We start from the raw sequence: 22561 nt of genomic DNA, 5'->3' as shown, positions 1-22561 counted from the left end.
TCAAAATATTATTTAATTAGTCTTTGTTACTGTGTATTTTTATCTTTAAAAAAGAAATACCTTCTAATCAAATGAAGTAATATATACTGCAATCAGAAAACTCAGTGAAAATATCTCTAATCTGAGACTTTTGGAAAAGAATATTTTTGTCTAACAGTATGCAATGTAAAAATGCTTTGTAAACAAAAATAACATTAACCTCGGTTGCAAGAGAACACCATAATAAACTGCTGGCAATAAAGAGAATTGAGTAGTTGAGTAATGCAAAAAGTACTATATCATTCCAGTTATGGCAATAAAAAATAAACTACTCCAATAAAACGGTATATACTGTATATATTCACTGTACAGTATTTGTGTCATAAAAGCATCAGCATTTCATCTTTTTTTTCTTTTTATATTAAAGTAACATTAAACTGGGTGGGGAATTTTATATATCCTGAGCAGCTGTAATGACATCATCAAATGTACTCAAAATATACAGCCTTCTATAACTTTTCATTACTTCATAATTTTCTTCCTTCGTTTTCTAAAAAAACACATGACCACAAGGCTGTAAAGAACTGAAACACGGAGATTTTCATGCACACCATTTAAATGAAAATCATGAAGCAGTTGATTTTTTATACTAATTATGCTGTTGGTACTTAGAATGCTGCAAGAAATACCCAAAACACACAGCTTAGCAATTTGAGTTTGTCAAACATCTGCTTCCATTAGTTTTATGCTACTTTATCATTCCTGGCTGTGTTTTGTGGCAAGTGTGCACTATACAGAAAACATGAGGGATGTGAAGTAATCTCCAACATATGGTCCAAAATTAGCAGTTTATAAAACAACCAAAACCTGCTGGCATGGGGATTTATGAGAAATTTATGACATACTGATCTCAATCCATTAGGCCATCAATATCCTATTCTTGAAGTAAGCCACTGAAAATTACATAAAAACATATCTAAAATAAATGTTAAATAATTCATTTAAAATTGATTCACATGTGCCCTCTCACACTGTCATTCTCGCAGATGTGTGTGTAATGCAAACACTATATGCATACCAAAATCTTTAAGAAGATGTTTGTCTACCAGGACTTAGAGTTTCATGATTTATCAGCCAGTGCCACTTGTGAGACCACCAAGACATCAGGATTACTGCTGTATCTTGCTAGACCGTTGGACCTTGTAACTATAAATGTATTTATTATTTATTCTTATTTATTATTTATTTACACTGTCTTAAAAATATTTAACAGCAGTACAAAGGTCTCTTTGCTACCATAAACAATTATTAATTAGTTATTTAAATTTCTTAAAATTGCTTGAAACACAACGCACATACATATTAAGTAGCTCAGAAATATGTGGAAATTATATATATAACAATTATTTATATATAAAGAATTGTTTTATATATATATATATATATACTCACTCACTGAACAAATTATTAGGAACACTATACTAATACTGGCCTCCTTTTATTCTCAAAACTATCTCAATTGTTTGTGGCATGGATTCCACAAGACACTGGAAACATTCCTTTGAGATTCTGCTCCATGAAGGCATCGCACAATTTCTGCAGATTTGTCAGCTGCACATTCATGCTACCATCTTCCAGATTCTGATGACTGGGAAGGCTAGTAAAGAGCACTGGGTTTATTGTAATATTCATGAAACTAGTATAAGACGACTTTTGCTTTATGACATGGTAGATTATCATGCTGAAATAGCCATTAGAAGTTGTAGCCATGAAGGAATGCACAGGGTCAGAAACAAATATTCAAACAGACCTTGGCAGGCATTCAAGCAATGATTGATTGGTATTAATGGACCCAAAGTATGCCAAGAAGAAATGGTCCTCAGACCATTACACCACCACGAACAGCCTGGACTGTTGACACAAGGCTGGTTGGGTGCCTGGAATCATACTATTGTGCCAAACTCTGACCCTTACATCTGTGTGCCTCAGCGGAAATACAGATTCATTGGACCAGGTTACGTTTTTCCAATCTTCAGCTGGTGAACCTGTACATCCTTCAGACTCAGCTTTTTGTTCTTAGTTGTTAGGATTGGAAACCAACATGCTCTTCTGCTGCTGCAGCCCTTCTGCCTCAAAGTTCAACGTGTTGAGCATTCTGAGATTTCTTCTTCTCACCACAGTTGTAGGGAGTGGTTATCTGAGTTACTGTATCCTTTTTGTCAGCTCAAATCAGTCTGGCCATTCTCCTCTGACCACTGTCATCAACAAGGCATTTCCATCTGCAAGATGTTTTTTGTTTGTCACACCATTCTGAGTAAACTCTATAGACTGTTGTGCTTGAAAATCCCAGGAGATCAGCAGTTACAGAAATACTCAGACAAGCCTGTCTAGCACCAGCAATCATGCCACTGTCATAATCAATGAGATCACATTTTTTCCCCATTCTGGTGATTGGTGTAAACACTATCTCTGAAGTTCCTGACATTTATCTGCATGTTTTTTGCATTGGCTGTTGCCACATGACTGGCTAATGAGATAATTGAATGGATAAAAAGGTGTACAAGTGTTCTTAATAATTTGCGCCGTGACTGTACTGTATATATAAAATGCACAATATATGCATTATGCAGTATATAAATGCAGTGTTGTAAGAGTAACTGTGGGAAATAGCAAAGCTGCAATAGTGGAACCTTATAAAGCAGTGGTATCATTTAGTAAGTCATTCTATAGAAAAAAAAATTAAGTTATGACTATCAGCATACCTCAGCAAAATATATTTTAATAAATAGTGTGGTTAATAACCTAGCAAAAACGAAGGTCACAGTGCTCATTATTTTGAATAGTAAAATATTTTGCTTTTCACTGAGAGATGGAAATTAACCTAAACTGAACACTCAAAATCATCTAAACGATGAAGACACAAGTGCAATCAAACACTAATATGAATTCTCGTAAAGCACCAAGGTATTGTTTTAGCCAGAAAGGTTCAGTGGAAACTCACCAGTCCTTCTGAGATACATTCTTGTTATAGATATGGCCACTTATGTCCCTATATGGAGGGCAGATGCATTTACAGCGAACATCTTCGAAGCTCTGAAATGCAGAGGATACTTTTTTATGCCAGCTGTTCTGTGCTTACCTTATTTTGTATACAAAGCAGGGATATGCTCCACATATTTTTTCTCTGACTCATTGCACAGTACATTAGGTAGAGTTCAGTTCACACAAATACATATTTTAAGATTTTTTTGCAATATCAATTAACTTCTTTAAAGGTTTATTCACAGAAATCATAATACAATTGAAGAAAGCAAAAAAGAGGCAGCCACATTCATCTTATGCAGTGTATTCTACTCGTACTTGAGTTTCAAATTAGCGCACTCTGTTATTGTTTAATGTGTACAATGGATGATTGATTATTTTGGCTAGGCTGACAAACATATATTAAAGTTTATTAAAGTGAAATAAGTAAAGTAAATAATTTATATATACCCTGACTTGTGAATGAATACAAACAGAATAAATACACAAAAGGGCTCATTAGTGTTTTAGTCAAATACTCATTTTTACCTCCAAAGAAAGTAGAAAAGTGCTGTTCAGAAGAAGAGAAAAATAAATAAACAGTACTAATATTATGTCATTTGTTTTTTAGCCATTTTAAAATTTGAATGAATAATGACGTATGAAAAATGAATCACAAAGAATAATTTGAGGCTTGAATTACATAATATCACAGTTGGCCAGTTGTGAGTGTTGCAAAAGTTGTGTGGGTTCATAATTGGGCTCTTTGATGAACTGGTACCACAACTAGTGCTATTATTTGCCTGGTACCCAGTGTGCACTCTCAATATACAGTACACGCTCAAATCTGCTTTAATCCATTTCAGGGTCATGGAGGAGCTCAGCTAGAGCCTCTCCCTGCTCCTGCTACACTCAGGAAAAGACAGAGGCATCCCTGGGCCCCTTCAAAAACCCACACTCATAGGGGGGCCAATCTGCAATCAGCAATTAATATAACATTCATTGACACAACCAGGCGTAGAATTCAAACCTACAACATTAGATTAGATCTGCAAGGCAGCAGCACTAACTGTTAAAAGGTTTTTTGATTTAACCACCAGTTACAGTAACTATTTTATGTTATTATATATTTTGTTAATCCAGAAGACAATCAGAATTAAATATTGTATTCTTGATGTCTGCTGATAAAGGGGTGTTAAGAGGAGCTATCTTTTATCAGGATTTACTGAAGTGTGTGATGCTGATATTCATTAAGACTTCAGATCATTTTAGAGGCCCTAAACCAATACCCTTAAAAACAACACTGAAGTTTATTCGTAATCCTTTTCATTTCATAATTGAGATACTTTCAACTTATGCTAACCCAGAGAATCGATATGAATAATTTATTTTTAATAGTAATAACCCTCTTTTTATGTTTTACTGGAAGACAGCTGATGCAAATATGGTATATCACAAAAATGTTTATTAATGGGGTGGCGTGGTGGCGCAGTGGGTAGCGCTGCTGCCTCGCAGTTGGGAGACCTGGGGACCCGGGTTCGCTTCCCGGGTCCTCCCTGCGTGGAGTTTGCATGTTCTCCCCGTGTCTGCGTGGGTTTCCTCCGGGCGCTCCGGTTTCCTCCCACAGTCCAAAGACATGCAAGTTAGGTGGATTGGCGATTCTAAATTGTCCCTAGTGTATGCTTAGTGTGTGTGTCCTGCGGTGGGTTGGCACCCTGCCCAGGATTGGTTCCTGCCTTGTGCCCTGTGTTGGCTGGGATTGGCTCCAGCAGACCCCCGTGACCCTGTGTTCGGATTCAGCGGGTTGGAAAATGGATGCATGGATGTTTATTAATGGTGTTCAATTAAAGAAAACAGCATTTTTTTAAATAAACAAAAGGCCAGCCATTGCATTGTTGGCTCTGTCTTTCCTGATCTTTAGATAGATAGATAGATAGATAGATAGATAGATAGATAGATAGATAGATAGATAGATAGATAGATAGATAGATAGATAGATACTTTATTAATCCCAATGGGAAATTCACATTCTTCAGTAGCTGCATACTGATACAATAAATAATATTAAATAAAAGAATGATAATAATGCAGGTGAAAAACAGACAATAACTATGTATAATGTTAAATGTTAACATTTACCCCCCCGGGTGGAATTAAAGAGTCGCATAGTTTGGGGGAGGAACGATCTCCTCAATCTGTCAGTGGAGCAGGACAGTGACAGCAGTCTGTCGCTGAAGCTGCTCTTCTGTCTGGAGATGATACTATTAAGTGGATGCAGTGGATTCTCCATAATTGATAGGAGCCTGCTGAGCGCCCTTCGCTCTGCCACAGATGTTAAACTGTCTAGCTCCGTGCCAACAATAGAGCTTGCCTTCCTCACCAGTTTGTCCAGGCGTGAGGCGTCTTTCCTCTTAATGCTGCCTCCCCAGCACACCACTGCGTAGAAGAGGGCGCTCGCCACAACTGTCTGATAGAACATCTGCAGCATCTTATTGCAGATGTTGAAGGACGTCAGCCTTCTAAGGTAGTATAACCGGCTCTGTCCTTTCTTGCACAGCGCATCAGTATTGGCAGTCCAGTCTAATTTATCATCCAGCTGCACTCCCAGATATTTAAAGGTCTGCACCATCTGCACACAGTCACCTTTGATGATCACTGGGTCAATGAGGGGTCTGGGCCTCCTAAAATCCACCACCAGCTCCTTGGTTTTGCTGGTGTTCAGGTGTAGGTGGTTTGAGTCGCACCATTTAACAAAGTCATTGATTAGGTCCCTATACTCCTCCTCCAGCCCATTCCTGATGCAGCCCATGATAGCAGTGCCATCAGCGAACTCCGAGTTGTATTGGAAGTCCGATGTATATAGGCTGAACAGGACTGAAGAAAGTACAGTCACCTGTGGCGCTCCTGTGTTGCTGACAACAATGTCAGACATACAGTTCCCAAGACGCACATACTGAGGTCTGTCTTTAAGATAGTCCACGATCCATGCCACTAGGAATGAATCTAATCCCATCTCTGTCAGCTTGTCCCTAAGGAGCAGAGGTTGGATTGTGTTGAAGGCACTAGAGAAGTCTAGAAACATAATTCTTACAGCACCACTGCCTCTGTCCAAGTGAGAGAGGGATCGGTGTAGCATGTAGATGGTGGCATCCTCCGCTCCCACCTTCTCCTTATATGCAAACTGCAGAGGGTCAAGGGCGTGTTGAACCTGTGGCCTAAGGTGGTGAAGCAGCAGCCTCTCCATGGTCTTCATCACATGTGATGTCAGAGCAACAGGCCGGAAGTCATTCAGCTCACTAGGACATGATACCTTTGGGACTGGGGTGATACAAGATGTTTTCCAAAGCCTTGGGACTCTCCCCTGTTCCAGGCTCATGTTGAAGGTGCGCTGTAGAGGACCCCCCAGCTCCGATGCACAGACCTTCAGCAGTCGTGGCGATACTCCATCTGGACCCGCTGCTTTGCTGGCACGAAGTCTCCTCAGCTCTCTGCTCACTTGCGCTGTTGTAATTATGGGTGGGGATGTCTTTCCTACGCTGGTATCAGCAGAAGGATGTGTGGAGGGTGCAATACTCCGAGGTGAGAGTGAGAGTGGGTTAGGGTGGTCAAACCTGTTAAAGAAGTTGTTCATTTGGTTTGCTCTCTTCACGTCTCTCTCGATGGTGGTACCCCGCTTCGAGCTGCAGCCAGTGATGATCTTCATCCCATCCCACACTTCCTTCATGCTGTTATTCTGCAACTTCTGCTCCAGCTTTCTCCTGTACAGATATGACTGTGCACTCATCTGCACCTCCTTTTTGTATGTTTCTTTTGGGTAATATATTATTTGATATTAAATATTTTGTTTCTTTATTAAAAAAACTTCACAAAAAATTGTCAAAGAGAACAAAAACGCTACTAAAAAACGTAAGTAGCAAGAAGCAAATAAAGACTGGTGAGTTTGATTCTTCTTTTCAGTCCTGTACACCTTTTATAGAGAAATAAGGGGCATATCCTGTTTGAAAAGCTACTGTTATGATAGACATAATAATGTGTGAAATGCAAAGTACTGTATGTACCACAGAAACAGGCTGCATAAAGCCATGTGTCAATCTCTGAAGAGTCATCTACATTTAAAGTAAAAGAGCGCCATCTCCAGGTGAAACTAAATAGGTTCACGTTTATTGTCATGTGTACATTGTAGTAGAAGGTAGAAAAACAGCATTGATCAATATACAGAATAAAATGCATATACTGTAGTTCAGTGCGCCGTAAAAATGTACAATAAACAAGCACTTTAAAAAATATTAAACTGAGACGGCATAATTTGAAAATCATCAAACTCAACATGTTTAATATACACACAGAAATAGGGAAGCTTTTGGAAAACCAGCATTTGAGTGGCACGGCTCTTTACATAAGCATGAGCGATATACAATTAATTTAATTTCTCTTACAGTACACAATCGTGTCCTAAGGAAAGCAAGCAGCACTTTATATAACTGTCATTGGTGTTCACTGTGTTACAGTATATACTGTAGCGTTATATTGTATGATTACCACTTATGTTGTTCTGAAGGGTCAAAAGAAAAACGAATTTTACAAAAAACTATCTGAAATGGACAAATAAATGTACATTCAAATAGCTAGTATGATTTGAACTGGATTCCATTTCATTTAATTAATGTGTAAACATTCATCTCATACATACAGTATTATTTAATTAGCTTTCCATAAACACCAAAATGAATACATGTAACTGAATTTTTATTCAATTATACTAATGTGCCCCATAAGAAATATTTTTAATGTATCATAAATCATGTATTATACAAATGTATAAATATATCAAGAAAAATATATATACTGTATATGACATTTTGTAATGTACCTTAATTAACTAATTGACAGATGTTGTAATCTGAAGATTTAACTGCATCACATTTCCAAACTTTAGAGTAACGCACACTTCGCGTCACGTTTTACCTTACTGATAGTCATTTGGGGAGCCCACGACATCATCATCCAGGTGGTCAACATCAAACTGCAGTGGACTTTCAACATCTTGAAGGCGGTCTTGGCAGCAGACAAGCCACCTAAACAAGCGTACAATAAAAATGCGCATTGTGAGTCATGCTTCAACCCTTATCAGATGTCCTATGTATTGATCTGAGGCATGAGATCACCCGAGTATCAGAATGTTCAGCCTTCTATAGTGCACTGCTTTCTTCTGTTATGCATATTACATGTACCTTTTCATGCTTTGTAGCATTTTACTTACTTCTTGTGATGAGTAGAAGGCGCTATATAAAAGAAAACCGGACTGATATTATTTAAGTTCAAAATGTACTCATCTGTCTTTTGCATAATTACAGTATATCGTACCATACATTCATACAATATCTCCGTTTACTGCATTATGAAAGTAAATAAGACTCCGATTGATAAAACAGCTTAATTTAATCATTATACTGTCGTCCATCAACTCAAAGGCCTTTGCCCAAGGCAGTCTATTCAGCCTTCCCATTCTAGATATGCATGCGATAAAGACGATCTTTCATTCTGCAAGATTTAAAGTGACAAAAAATAAAATGAATACCGTGTCTGATTGGGCTTATATAATGTATTATTATTATTATTTATTATTATTATTATTATATCGCACATTATAGGCAGCCACAAACAAAATTATTACTATTGTTAGTTGCATTCCCGTAACCTGTCTTCGGTATGCACTGCAAAAGTGGCGGTTTTAGCTTGAACTAAAAATAAGAACGGCAATAATATGTAATAGTACAATGACAGTAACTAAAATATTTCATCACACGATCTAAAGAGATTAAAAACAGAAAGCTCGCGGTAGTACCAACATGTTAACGGCCATTTCGGAAGCCATCGATTGACATTACAAAAGGTGACAGTATAGGTAAAATAAATAAAGGGAACACACCTTCTAAAAAGTCTTTAAAGAACACCAGAAACCACCAAATGACACAGACCTCTTCACGCTGGTCGTATTTTTATTAGCAGGAATCGTGAGTGGTTGATTGGCCAGAATATCGCTCGTCATTCTCAATTCTACCCACGGATTGGTGGAAAGGTCGCTGTGGGTACCGCCCTCCTAGTTTTTTTTTGAGTAAGAATCTGGGTGCGTGTCGGTGGGTTATTATCTGATTTATTCCACGGTATGCTTTTATTTTTTATTATTTTATAAGACTCGAAGATATGTCGGTGGTGTTTCCTAAGCTGTGCTTTTTCGTGTTTCATTGCACCCGAAAGATTCTTTAACCCAAGGTAAATCAGGTCTTTATTTTACGTGAGGCGTCTCTCAGACCAGGGATTGCTAGTGGGTGGCCCCGTCTCTTAATGTCGAGGTAGAAAAACCAAAAAATAACACCATTAAAATTCTTAGTATGAGCAACTTTCTCTACTTGACATTACTGCTTACCCAGTATAAAACCATAAAATACCTGAAATCTTCAAAAAGACCTGATAATGCCCCAATTTTCATTCACTTATATAATTCATACTCTCCACTTCCCTTGGATATGCATATTTTTATTAATATAATTAATAATATTTAAATTATTTTAGATAATTCAGCCTTTAAGCCTCAGACATTTCAGATTGCTATGATGCTTACTGCTTCTGTTCATATAAAACTGTACTAATATTGATTTTACTCCAATGTATATCATTTCCCACTGCCAAGTGACCCCTCTGTGCATTCAATTATTTTCTGTTCAGATTGGATTATATCCAGCTCTGTTTATTATAATAAAATGTTCTACTTAAAAGTCTAAAGTACTATACACTATTACAAATGCAGTATAGCTGAATTTATAAAAAAAAAAAAGAAGAAGCAAAATTGCATGCAAGAAACTGATAAGACACAAGAGCACCATGTAATGCTAATTTATCCTCTGAGAAGTTCCCATAGTTTTGTGTTTTTAACTATCATTTAAACATAAGATGTTGTAAAGTATTGTATTTTTGTTTGTTTGTAAATGCATCTTGTGATGTTACTGTCTGTGAAATGTACTACTACAGTATATATGAAATAGCATTGGATAAATAGATGGATGGGTTGATTTGTTAGTTAAAAGAAAAAAATTGAAACTTATATAAATGATGATGTATATTTGACACCGGTATTTATTTTAATCAGAAATTAGTTGCTGTGTTGGAAATAATTGATCTAATTAAAACAGAAAATGATTAATTCAGGCTAGATATTTATTTACTTGCATTTTTCTTTGATGTGTTTTGCATGGTTTCCCTGACATTTTTTATTTAAAAGCATGAATTTAACTAAAAACTGACACAAAAATATTGAATACTGTAGGACTTTCAGAACTGCAACTGTTCATGCGCTTTGTTAGACTTCAAAACAATACTGTATTTTGTATCAGAAAGCAAAGGAGTAAGTGACTTTTCTGGTAATGATACAAGAAAAAATGCAAGGGTTGAAATATAGAAAAACACACCCAACAAATGCATTCCTCAGTCAGAAACTGCATTTTTTTTTCAAAAAGAAAAACACACATTGTGAGCCCATAATGCAATTTCCCATAGAGGACAGGTGAATTCAACAAAATTTGCTTTAAACAATCAAATAGACAGAAATAAAACAGTTAACTCATTCCTTTGTATAGCATAACATGCAAATGGTTGATACAATTCTGAAAAAGTAAAATCCATACTATTGGGTATTTATGAATTAACAGACTTCATGTAGTAATATGTAAGTATATGGAAATAAACAGCATGTTCTATTAAACCAGAAACCCCAGTTTAACTGCTATTGTTTATATACTGCACTCTATATAGAGTACCTTTGTTTGATAGGAGTGTTCACATGAGCTTCCTCCTGCCAGCTCAACTTTTCTTTTTTTAGACCAAATGCTTGTTGTCATGCTAATTGGGTATACTAAACTCACCAAGAATTACTGAAAATGTATGTGTTTCTTTATGAGTGCTCTGTGATGGACAGGCATTTTTTCCCGGGTTGGTTTTTGCTTTGTGCTTATTGCTACAAGTGATAGCCTCCAGAGAGATGGGACTGTCTCATGATTAAGTAACTGGATGTAAGAAAAAATAGCATTATCTCTAAAAAGGTTGGTATAGTCTCTCAAATAAACTCAAAATACTAGTCCAAAAGAAAAGTTTCACATCCATCCATCCATCCATTATCCAACCCGCTATATCCTAACTACATAGGTTGCTAAATATAATATGATAGCACATACACAGGCGTATGCTCTGCCTTTATTTCCCCTTCACTCCCTTCAAGTGACTGCTGCATGGTACACGCTATGAAATATCATAATAGCCTTGTTGTGGTTTTCTGATTAAATTGGAAAATCTTTTCTAGATATTTTTCAGGTTTATTTATGTCATACTTACTGTGATTATGGCAGTCTGCCAATAATGCAATGACGATGTTGTCTATCCACTCCTCCATGATGTAAGTAAAGTGGCTGAAAAAGCTGATACTACTGCCACACATTCTAGGACAAAGAGGACACTGAAAAGTCAGGTTCATCAGAGGATTAAGCTGTTGCTGGCGAATTAATCGACGATACTCCTCAGAATGTCATATTCTTGTGGCTTCAAAATACATTATGCTATTACTGTATTTTCAGACAGTTTTCCACATTTTAGAATCTGCTGCAAATTTCTCCACTTTGTCTGATGAGATATTACATACCTTCAAGGATTTCTTAATCTTTGAAGAGATTTTGTTGTCCTTCAGGTTTTTTTTTATTGGCAGAATCAAGTTCTCCATTCAAAATGATATGAAGGAGATGAGATTGAGGCATCCATATGACATGTCCAACACACTTGACGATGACAACAAGAGCAATTATTTCTTTATAGCCCAAAATCACACAAGGAATGTCTTTATGAGGATTTAACAGGTCCTGTTTTTTGACAGTCCCCCAGTCTTGACTCCCTAAGAATAGAAGAAATCTTGGGAAAGGCAATTCAGAGAGAAATCCCCTTCCAGGTAGGTAGGGGGTGTAATGGGTGTCATAAAATGGGATAAATACAATACAGAAACTGAAATAGCAATGGATGGTCATTGACTTCACAATATGAGCTCCTGTTTTTCAGATGATCTTGGTATGGGTGATTTTGTCTTGCCACCTGATCCCCAGAATCTTTTGGATGTAGAGAATATGGAAGGAGTTTTAAGTGACAGTAATGGAGAGTCCATGTCTCTGAGGCATACAGTAAGGTGGAGACACTCAATCAGCATGGTATCCAGCAATCTTGGTGGACAAACGAAGGCCTCTGTTCAAAAACATCAAAAGGAGGAAAACATAAGCTTGAGTCTGTTTTGAATCTTGTCAAATTCACCAGTGTATTTTCTTTGATGATGTTTCCAAAGTATGTGAAAGAGTGGATGTTCTCAAGCACTTTGTTGCCTACATTAATGACAACTGGGCAGCCAGAAGTGTTGAAATTAGTCATCATTGTAACTGTTTTTTGATAGTTTATTTCCAATCCAACATGATAATATTGGGAGTCCAAAGAAGGAACAATATTCTGAGGAGCTGTAACAGTGAGGGATATGGCAGGAGAATCATTGGCATATCGAAGCTCAATAACTGTCATTGTAGAGGTCTTGGATTTTGCATTTAGACGCTGAAGGTTAAAAAGGTTGCCATCCAGTCAGTATAAGATTCCAATGCCATGCTCCACTACTGAGATATTTCTGATTGAAAGAGTGACTCCAGCAAGACAGGGGCTGAAAAGCTCTGTTTCACTCCAACTTGCACAGATAATGGATCAGATAAATTCCCTCCTATTGATACTCTCATGGAAGAACGGCAAATTACCCACTCAAGTTGGTGGACATCCATATTTATCGAGAATATTTAATAGGATATCTCTGTTCACTGTGTCAAACCCCTTTGTTAGATCATTAAGAGGAAGGCAGAGATCTTTCAAGGTTAGGTTAGGTATAGTTTCATATCCCAGAGAGATTTTTTTTTTGCAGTAGGAAAGTACAAAAACATTCAGTTGCTTGCTGCATTTTTCAAGAAACAAGAGGATCTAGTTTATTTATTATTTTCTTAACCTGTACTTACTGTTTTTCTATGTCCACAATTGACAAAAATAGGTGACGATTTCACTTTTCTCTCACGGTCTACATATGTGCCACCAGGTTGATTAGTGGTTGTAAATTAGGAGAGGGAACATCCAGCCATTCAGGCTTGCTTTTGGCTCATAACTAAGCTTTCATAATATATTCTGTGCAATTTAAAAATATATATATTATTTGTATTTATTTGTGAGATTTTTAGCTTCAGCTCCCTGACTCTGTCTATATAGAAGTTTTATTAACACAACATTCACAAACCAGTTTAATCAATTTCAGCCTGACAATTTTACGCATTGTGCCAACAAACAATGTGCATACTTTTCAAGTCTTTACAGCAGATACAGTATAATTTTCCTTAGTTTTGAAAAACGTGTGTCGTAGACCAACAGGTCAGAACTCCATTTAATATGAGGCAAACAGTTCATTCGTTTTCTGTCAGATAATGGACTTAGCACATTATGGAAGCCCAGTGACACATTCTTCTCTATTGCTGTTAAAGCACGTGGCTACTGCACAGAGGCGTTGAACAAAAAGCATGCAATTCCATGTATCTCCAACAGAGGGGGTGAATGCGCCATGGAGACCGCAGGATGTGCGAGAATTGCATGAAAAAGCGACAGACTCACTGCGACTTCTCGCAGACAACTGTTGCTCGTATAAAAAGGAGAGTCATGCGGCAGTAATGGAGCTAAAGTCGGAGCTTTTAAAGTCCATCTGGTATGCCTTCACCGCTCTGGATGTGGAGAAGAGTGGGAAAGTTTCCAAATCACAACTAAAGGTATGCTTTTAATGTGATTAATCACTTTCTCGTATGTTAATCAGCTGGGCAAAAAGTTGTTTGCTGAGCATCACGTAGCTAGCTGTCGGGGACCTGCTCTGTCATTTCCGACCTAATCAGATGTACAGACCTGGTGCGAAGTGTGCTTGTGCTGCCATTTCCTCGGACTGAAATCTATAGAAGTGTCTTCTGACCTGGAAGGGACACGCTTTATTGCATTCTTGAGCTTTCGTCTTGATCTTGTCGGGCTAATTGATTTTTAGAATGTGGCCAATTTTCTCCGCATTCCCTGCAATATTTACATAAAAGCGTTTTGCTTTGTATATACCTATTAGGAATTGTCAGTTTGAAAAAAAAAAAGTCATAAAGAACAAGGTTCAGCCACCACCATTACCCCAAATAATTGGTGACGTGGAGCCGTGAAGGGCTCAATTCGTTTTTAACATCGTGCGAGACCAAACATTAATCAGGTTTTATTGTATGTAATACGCTTTTAAACTGCATAATACAACATAGACGCAGTTTGATATGCATGATTTGTTGAGAAAATGAACGCAATGGGCTTGCAGTATTACTTGAACTGTAGTAGAATATTGAAAGGTGAATGCCGTCCCTTATTTTATCCATGATCTGTCACCGTTTTGTCCAATTTAGTGCTGTGGAGGAGAGTGTGGATGATATACAGTATCTATGTGTGCGTGTGTGTGTATGTATACACTGTATGTTTATGTACCTATCCAATTTAAATTATTATTTTAAGTATATGACCAGCATGTAACAATGTATGATAATTGGAATAAGCAGAGGTTTCTAGAGAAAGTATTATAGTACTGTATATAATATTCTCATTTCATAAAATGATATAGACTATCCACATCATACAGGTTTTTAAAGCACCTTCTGGTTGGTACAATTAAGGTATATAAAGACAGTCAATATAAAATTTTATGTTTTTTAAATTTTACAAACATTTGATATAGCAGTAGTTGGCTAAAATTAGTGTGAACAATTAAGAGACTATCCATCCAGTCATTCATGATTTTATATAGTTAGTCTATAATATCTAATAATATAATCTCTCATTTTTAATAATGTTTTACTATCTATATATCTACAGACACCATTTTCTAAGCCCGCTTAATCCTGAGCTTAGTCAGTGGGGCAGCACCCCATCCCAGCAACCATTGGGCACAAGGCAAGGATAGCATGGATAGAGTACCAGGCCGTGAACACACACACACACACTAGAGCCAAATTATTTTCACCAATCCACCTAACCTGCATATCTTTGGATTGTAGGAGGAAACCCATGTAGACAAACTCCACCCAGAGCCCAGAGAACGTGAACCCTGGTCTCCTTACTGCAAGGGAGCGGTGCTACCACTGCGCCATTGTTCCCACCTTATTTAAGACAGATATGGAAACATATACAGTATTTAAAGCTGATTTATTATTTATCCATCTTTCTTTTGAATCCTTTTTTTCAGTTTTTGCTAGTAAGAGTTGGAGTCTATTCCAGCAGCATCAAACACAAGGAAGAGTATTTTTAAATTATCACTGTAATATAAACTATGTGCAGGTGATAATACATCTGACTAAGAAGAGTGTAACAATATAAAATATCCTGGATTGTAGCTGAAACTAAAACTTCTTGAGTTCTTTTTATTGGTCATTCATACTATAAGGCATATCTGTAATTGGTTTAAACCATCTGATAGCACATGCTATTAATGCTTTATATGCATTAAAGGTTGGTTACTAAAATGCAGTATGTTTCTTTTATGTACTGTAGCTGGACAAAACTGAAATTTCATAGATTACTGTAAATCGTTCACCCCCACAGAACTAAATAAAAGGTGAGAGCTCACCCTGGGTGGAATGCAGTCCACTGCAGAACAAACATTTATATCCATCCATTCCAAGCCAGTTTAGAGTCTTCAGTCACCTTAAGATGCTCTTTTTTTGTACTTGTGAGGTCACTCATATTTGTGAGAGAGAAAATCTGAAAACTCCATTCAGGCTGTTACTGTGCTGTGACTCAAATCGTGGCACCAGGAATTGTGGGGCAGCAGCACTCACCTCTGAATGCTGTGCCACCCCCAGGATGAAAATAATTTTTTATACAATCAACTAACATAATAAAAGCATTTTTGCAGATTGATAAAAGAAAGGCTCTTAGAGGGGGTGAAGTTGAATATAGTAAAAATTCACATTGTTTAGCTACATGAAATAAAGCTTCTTGATTATCTGATTATTTTTTTTTCCGAAAATAATATTCAAGCACCTAGAGTGAACAACATATTTAATCCTATTAAACGCATATTTTCGCTGACCTGTTTGTGGTTTTCATTAGATAATCCTATTGACGTATACATGCAATGTGGGATTTCAAATTCTAATCCTTCATTAGGTTATTAATGAGTTTTTTTCAACATAAAGCATGGGTTCTTACTTACATAAATAGCTGGGAATACATCAGTTTTTATTTTGATATAACTTTTTTGTAAGGTTATTTTTGCTTACAAACAACAAAGAAGCAGGACTTGGCAGGCTGCACAGTAATAATTCATTTCTTATAGATTCTGTGGTCTTACATGTAGCATCATTGCAGTGAAGTTAATGAAAGCTTGTGGTAAATATGATTTCCTGGAGTGCACATAGTGAGTTTAACTGTTCTGCTCAGGGAGTTTTATTGGTTGGAAGCTATGAAATAAATGGTGGTCATGATATGGAAATGTGGACGTAGACTATATCCCTTGTGGAAAGCAAAGATTTATTATCATTGACTCCAATACAGTCAAGCAAGCCAAAGCATGTGATGGATTATTTACCCAAGATCCACTTGCCAAACACTGCATCAATATATGGACTCCTTGCTGTGAAACAGGTCAGGTCAGGATGGGGAGCATGCACTGGTACAGCGTGTTGCCACACCCACCAAATGACAAAATAGCTCGTAATCCTGTGTGGCAACCCCCCAGGAAAACCAGTCCAGTCCCACCTTCTGGAAATTATCCTCTATCTGCCGCAGCCAGCTGTTACATGGACATCCCCTTGGCCTGGTCCAGCCACTCGGGTCCTCAACAATGAGGATCCTGCGATCTGGATCACCCTTGGGTAATCACGTTACATGGCCGTAGTGCCGTAACTAATGCTCCCTCACGATGCAGATAATGTGCCTCATTCAGGACTCTGTGAACAACTGCTCATTCAACACAAAGTCAAGCCAATGGGTACCCAAGGATTCTCCAAAGAGACACACTACCGAAGGAGTCCAGTCTTTGTCTCTTTGTCTCAAGTCACATGTCTCGCAACCATATAGCAAGACAGAAAGCACTGGAACTCTAAAGACTTGGACCTTCATCCTTTTGCATAGATATTGGGAGCGCCACACTCCCCTTTCCAGAGACCCCATGTTCTCCCAATCTGTCTACTGACTTCATAGGAAGAGTCGCCAGAGACATGAATGTCACTGTCGACACTCTCTCCTCAGACGGACACACTGCCGATGGCTGTGTCTAAGAGGTCGTTAAAGGTCTGGATCTTGGTTTTTTATCCAGGACACTCGCAAGCCCAGACACTCAGACTCCTTGCTCAGTCTCTTGAGAGCCCCTATCAGAGCCTCCATTAACTCAGTGAAGATCACAGCATCATCAGCAAAGTCAAGATCAGTGATTCTTTCTTCACCAACTGATGTCCCACAGCCACTGGACCCCACGACCTTGCCCAACACCCAGTCCATGCATGCATTGAACAGAATAGGAGCAAGAAAACACCCTGATGAACCCCAGAATCAACTGGGAAAAATGCAGCACTCACATTACCAGTGTACAGGCCAGCCATGATATCCAGCAACCTTGAAGGGATCCTGCGAAGTCTCAGGATGTCCCATAGGGCAACTCGATCAACTGAGTCAAACGCTTTACAAAAGTCGGTAAAGGATTTAAAGAAACTCTGCTGATAGTCACGTTTGTGCTCCATGAGATCCCTCAGTGTCAGGATGCGGTCGATGGTAGACTTTTTACGCATAAAACCAGACTGTTCTGGTCGCTGGTAGGTGAACAAGTGATCACGGATCCTTTTGAGGATGACCCTAGCAAGGACCTTACCCGGCACCGAAAGCAGTGCTATTCCCCTGTAGTCGCCACGATCCAGGCAATCACCTTTCCCTTTCCAGATTGGGATAACAAGTCACATTTTCTAGTCAGATGGGATGATGCCAGTCTCCCAAATGGAAGCAAAGATTGCTTGCAATGCCAGGAGGACATCCTTACCACCAGCCCGGAGAAGTTTACCCCGGATACCACAGATCCCTGCAGGCAGCCTTCCCTACCCTCAGCAGGTTCACCACCTGCGCAATCTCACTGAGATTGCTGAGAAACACTCTACTAAATTGTATGTTTCTTAAGTAAGTAAAAAGAATTTCAAAGAAAGACGAACATATACTTAATCCCATAAAATATGTGAAACTTTAATAAAAAGAGAAGACATTCAATGGGGGGATTGGGTGCCTTTTGAAGGTTATCAGATTCACCCCAAAACTTCTTCAGAAATCGCATTTAGTTTAGTGAGTTGTGCTACTGTTTCGGGTAGTCAGACCCAAGTAGTTGGAGCTGTACCCACAAGTGAGGCAGAAGCAACTGATAAGGAGTTAAATAGCCATCTGTTCCAGAATTTACAATATGGAAAGGAGTTTTAATCATAGCATTAAATTGGAGTACAATTAATACAAGAAAAGATTCTACAACTAAAGTGCCACATAGTCAGGCAGTGTTTCACTGTGTCTGTCTGGGTGAGTTATCATCTAAGCATTTATGAAAGGGCTCGGTGCAAAAGATGCTATCTATATATATAAAAATGGAATGGGTGGGTCGTCGGGTGGGCCTTTTTTTCATTCCGTCGTTTTTTCGACGTTTTGAAAATGTAGAATGATTGTTTGATTTTTTTTGTTTTTATTTGATCGTGTCTATGTAGCCGCCGTCGTAATAAAGTATCGCTAAAATCGTCATTTATCGTAATTTATTTTTGACGTATAACGTCGCCGTCGTCGAGGTCAGTCATACCACTGCAAAAAATCTGCTTACGGTTGAAAGACACGCCCTACTCACTGGACAGTTAAAAACACCAATCAAACTAACGATGACATCAAGTATTACCCAATCAAAAGTAGGAAAGGAGGCATCTTCATAAAATGCGTGTGGGATGATTTGCATGAGACGCTGCTTTAAAAAAAAAATGATACAAAAAATACGGGATAAATCCCGTCCAGTATTGATTGAAAATGGGACGCGCAATTTCATTCTCAAACGCGGCACGATTCCGTATTTTAAAGGACGGGTGGCAACCCTACAGTGCCAGGTAACCACCCATACAATCAGATTGTGATTCAGACTAGGAATGCAATGAATGTAATTACCCCGATCTACATACAAGGCGAAAGTCTTGCAACATTCAAAGATCATGGTTTGGGATAATTACTACTTATTAAGTACAGCATTGAACATAAAAGAGCTTATGAAGCCTTGAACCGAAAAAAGCAAGATCTCACAGATCGTAAAAAAAAAAAAGGAGGTAATGTCGTTTTATTCGCTGTAGATTTTACTCAAACATTACCAGTTATTCCACGAGGGAGACCAGCAGATGAACTCAACGCGTGTTTAAAATCCATGCTTCTCCCACGGTCGGTTATATGTCGCGTGTTCTCGGGTAGGTACACCAAAAAATGTATACATTTAAGCATGTAATGGGCAAACAAAAAATGAGGTATACCCGAAGGCACTGCAGTAGTACTCAATGTAACTTTACTTCTTAAATGTTAATGTTTTACTGTTTAATAATTTATACGCTTCTTATATATTGTTCAAATTCTTTTATCAAAATACCAGTGACAGCGCAATGCACGATAACATGGAGTGAATACACCATACGCATCCGCCCACGGCCACCCTGGTGTGCGCAGATAGGAGTTGATTCTAAAATAAAATAAACATAAAAAGAGTAATACATTCATCACCCATAAAGCTGATAGCAGACGTGACGTATTATATGTGTACCACATTTCAAGTCAATACGTGAAACGGTTTGCAAGCTACATGTGATTTCAAATCCTGGACAGACCAACGAAAAGCCACGGTAGCAAATTATAGAAGAAGATTTTACTGTTTAATAATTTATATTTATATGAAATGTGCTTCTTATATATTACTTCATATTCTCATATGATAATGATGTTAATGTTGTTTATATTGATTTCTATGTTATTGTAAGTGCATCTATGTGTGTATATGTATGTATGTATGTATGTGTGTATATGTATGTATATATATATATATATATATATATATATATATATATATATATATATATATATATATATATACGAGCTGTATATACCCGGCGTTGCCCGGGGCAGAAGTAACCTAATCGGTCAAACAGTTACATATATACCAAAGTAAACCTAATTGGTCAAACAGTTACATAAATACAAAAGCAAACCTAATCGATGAAACAGCTTCATATATACAGAAGCAAACCTAATTGGTCAAACAGTTATGCATGTGCAGAATAATTTTACAAAGATTATGCGTGTTAACAATCATTAAAAAGAAAAGATTCAGGAACTCTTCTTCTATATGTGATGAAGCTGGATGAAGCTGACTTGACGAAGACGTAGGTGGCATAGATTGGTTTTTCTAAAACAGAAGAAAAAAATTAGTATCTATTATTATTTTAAATTACAATGAAAATGACAACCTTGATTAGAGATAGATTATCTGTATTAAAATATGTGCATGAATAAACTTTTGGTAACTCTCTAGCAAAAGTTTATTCATACAAATTGGCATGGGATGGCTTTGTGAAAAAGTAAAAATTAGATAAAAATAAATTGAGAATGCGTACTTCGATTTGACTGAGATTATCTGTAATGATGAAAAAAAAGTTTAGTATGTTTTTTTTTTCCATACGGGAAGGATGTAAAACCTTACATAGGCACCCTTCAGCCCGTACTGAAGGGTACTGTCAGATTGTTACTGACTAAAAAACACCCTTTTTATTCCACAGCTACCCCAAAAACCAGTATTAGGCATTACTTTGGGGTGGCAGTAGTTTAGTTATGAAACAGCTGGGTCCTGAAAAAAATCTGTCTTATTAGTGGCTTCATCACATATAGAAGAACAGTTCCTCAATCTTTTCTTTTTAATGATTGTTAACACGCATAATGTTTGTAAAATCATTCTGCACATTCATAACTGTTTGACCAATTAGGTTCGCTTCTGTATATATGAAGCTGTTTAACCGATTAGGTTTACTTTGGTATATATGTAAGTGTTTGACCGATTAGGTTACTTCTGCCCCGGGCAACGCCGGGTATATACAGCTCGTATCAAAGATAACTGAAGAATTAGAAGGTTAACCACCATAAGAGAAATACCTTGAGCAGCATAATTAGTTCAAGTGCATTCATACAAAAAGTAACATCTTATGCTTTCTCCTGAGTGTTATCTGTGTCACACAACTAGACGGAATGTTAAATCAGAGATTTCATAAAAATTAAATAGCAGTTGTGTTGATAGTAGTCACTAATTAAGCTTAGTAAGATGATTTGAAACTTATTCTTTGGGAACTAAAGGTCATGTCACACTATACGTCTTTTACAGAAATTTTCAAGCATAGACTTCATTTACATAATGGTACAAAGTCAAGGGCAGTCATAGCACTCTCCTGTGACCCCAGTTATGAGGCTTATCATCCCCTGCAATTCAGTCAGACTGGTCTACGACTCACCCAGACAAAATCAAGAGGGTCTTGCATTGTAGAGGGTGGCATATGTATTTACAGCCTCTGACCTGTCTTGAACCTACAGTATATTAGATTTAACTTGTTCAGAAAGTAAATGAGTGAGGTCAGTAGGGTATGTATTGCCATCCATCTGTTTTTTGTGTTTTTTAATTTTTTACATTTATCATTGTCCTATACCTGGACATTGAGTTCAGGATCCAACCAAGGCAGGAGTGAGCTCTGTGTCTCATTGCAACACATGCACTTACTGACAGCTGCAGTAAGAGTTTAAAATTTATCTAGCAAATATGTTTTTAGAAGGTGGGAGGCAAGCCGTCATTGTAACATTAAGTCTGAAAATATGCTTCTACAAAGACAATAATATGATTCTGTGGGAATGACATAGATACCATCTTTTTCCGAAAATAAGACATCCCCCGAAAATAAGCCCTATCGAGATTTTCGGAACTTTTTGTAATATAAGCCCTCCCCCGAAAATAAGCCCTAGTTAAAATAATGTGAAAAAAAGAATTCGTTAAAAAATGCTGTTGATTTATTAAGTATGTTTAGCTTCCCTAATACTCGTATTTCAGAGAAATGTTTGAAATAAAATATTCCGAGAAATTCATTGTTTACCTCTACAGTTCGTTTCAAATTAATTCTTGGAATTTATCTTAAAAATACAACATAAGGCAGCATGAATACATAAATATTGTGTCCGCTCTGCTCTGCTGTGTTGTACTGCGTCGCGCGTATCGCAGAGTATGGTCGAATGAGGTGGGGAGGGGGTGGAGGGGGGCATGCATATGCGGAATGCGACGGAACGCGTCATTGGCGCACACTATAAATAATTGTTCGTTAAGGCAGCAGTCTACATTGAGCGACAGTGCAGATACAATGTTTGTTCATTTCAG

At 37.6% G+C, this 22561-nt stretch overlaps 2 protein-coding genes across 3 annotated transcripts in view; one reads left to right on the top strand and one right to left on the bottom strand.

The window, feature by feature from the left end:
• tmem9 (transmembrane protein 9) overlaps window positions 1–9041 on the bottom strand; it is a 40791-nt gene extending 31750 nt beyond the window's left edge. The window contains exons 1-3 of one of the 2 annotated variants that reach the window (XM_028797038.2): window positions 8930–9041; window positions 7966–8075; window positions 2981–3072 (exon numbers count right to left, since the gene is read on the bottom strand). In XM_028797038.2, the coding sequence (XP_028652871.1) occupies window positions 2981–3072; window positions 7966–8043 (170 nt within the window). In that variant the 5' untranslated portion in view covers window positions 8044–8075; window positions 8930–9041. The remainder of the gene's footprint in view (window positions 1–2980; window positions 3073–7965; window positions 8076–8929) is intronic. The other variant, XM_051924664.1, reaches the window with a different exon arrangement.
• Window positions 9042–13708: 4667 nt separating this feature from the next.
• LOC114648165 (differentially expressed in FDCP 6 homolog) overlaps window positions 13709–22561 on the top strand; it is a 133574-nt gene continuing 124721 nt past the window's right edge. Inside the window, exon 1 of the mRNA XM_028797037.2 lies at window positions 13709–13868. Coding sequence (XP_028652870.1) covers window positions 13773–13868 — 96 coding nt within the window. The 5' untranslated portion in view covers window positions 13709–13772. The remainder of the gene's footprint in view (window positions 13869–22561) is intronic.

Source organism: Erpetoichthys calabaricus, chromosome 3, assembly GCF_900747795.2.
Source record: "Erpetoichthys calabaricus chromosome 3, fErpCal1.3, whole genome shotgun sequence".
Lineage (NCBI taxonomy): Eukaryota > Metazoa > Chordata > Cladistia > Polypteriformes > Polypteridae > Erpetoichthys > Erpetoichthys calabaricus.
The sequence above is the reverse complement of the archived record's forward strand: the minus strand, read 5'-3'. Positions and strand labels throughout refer to the sequence as shown.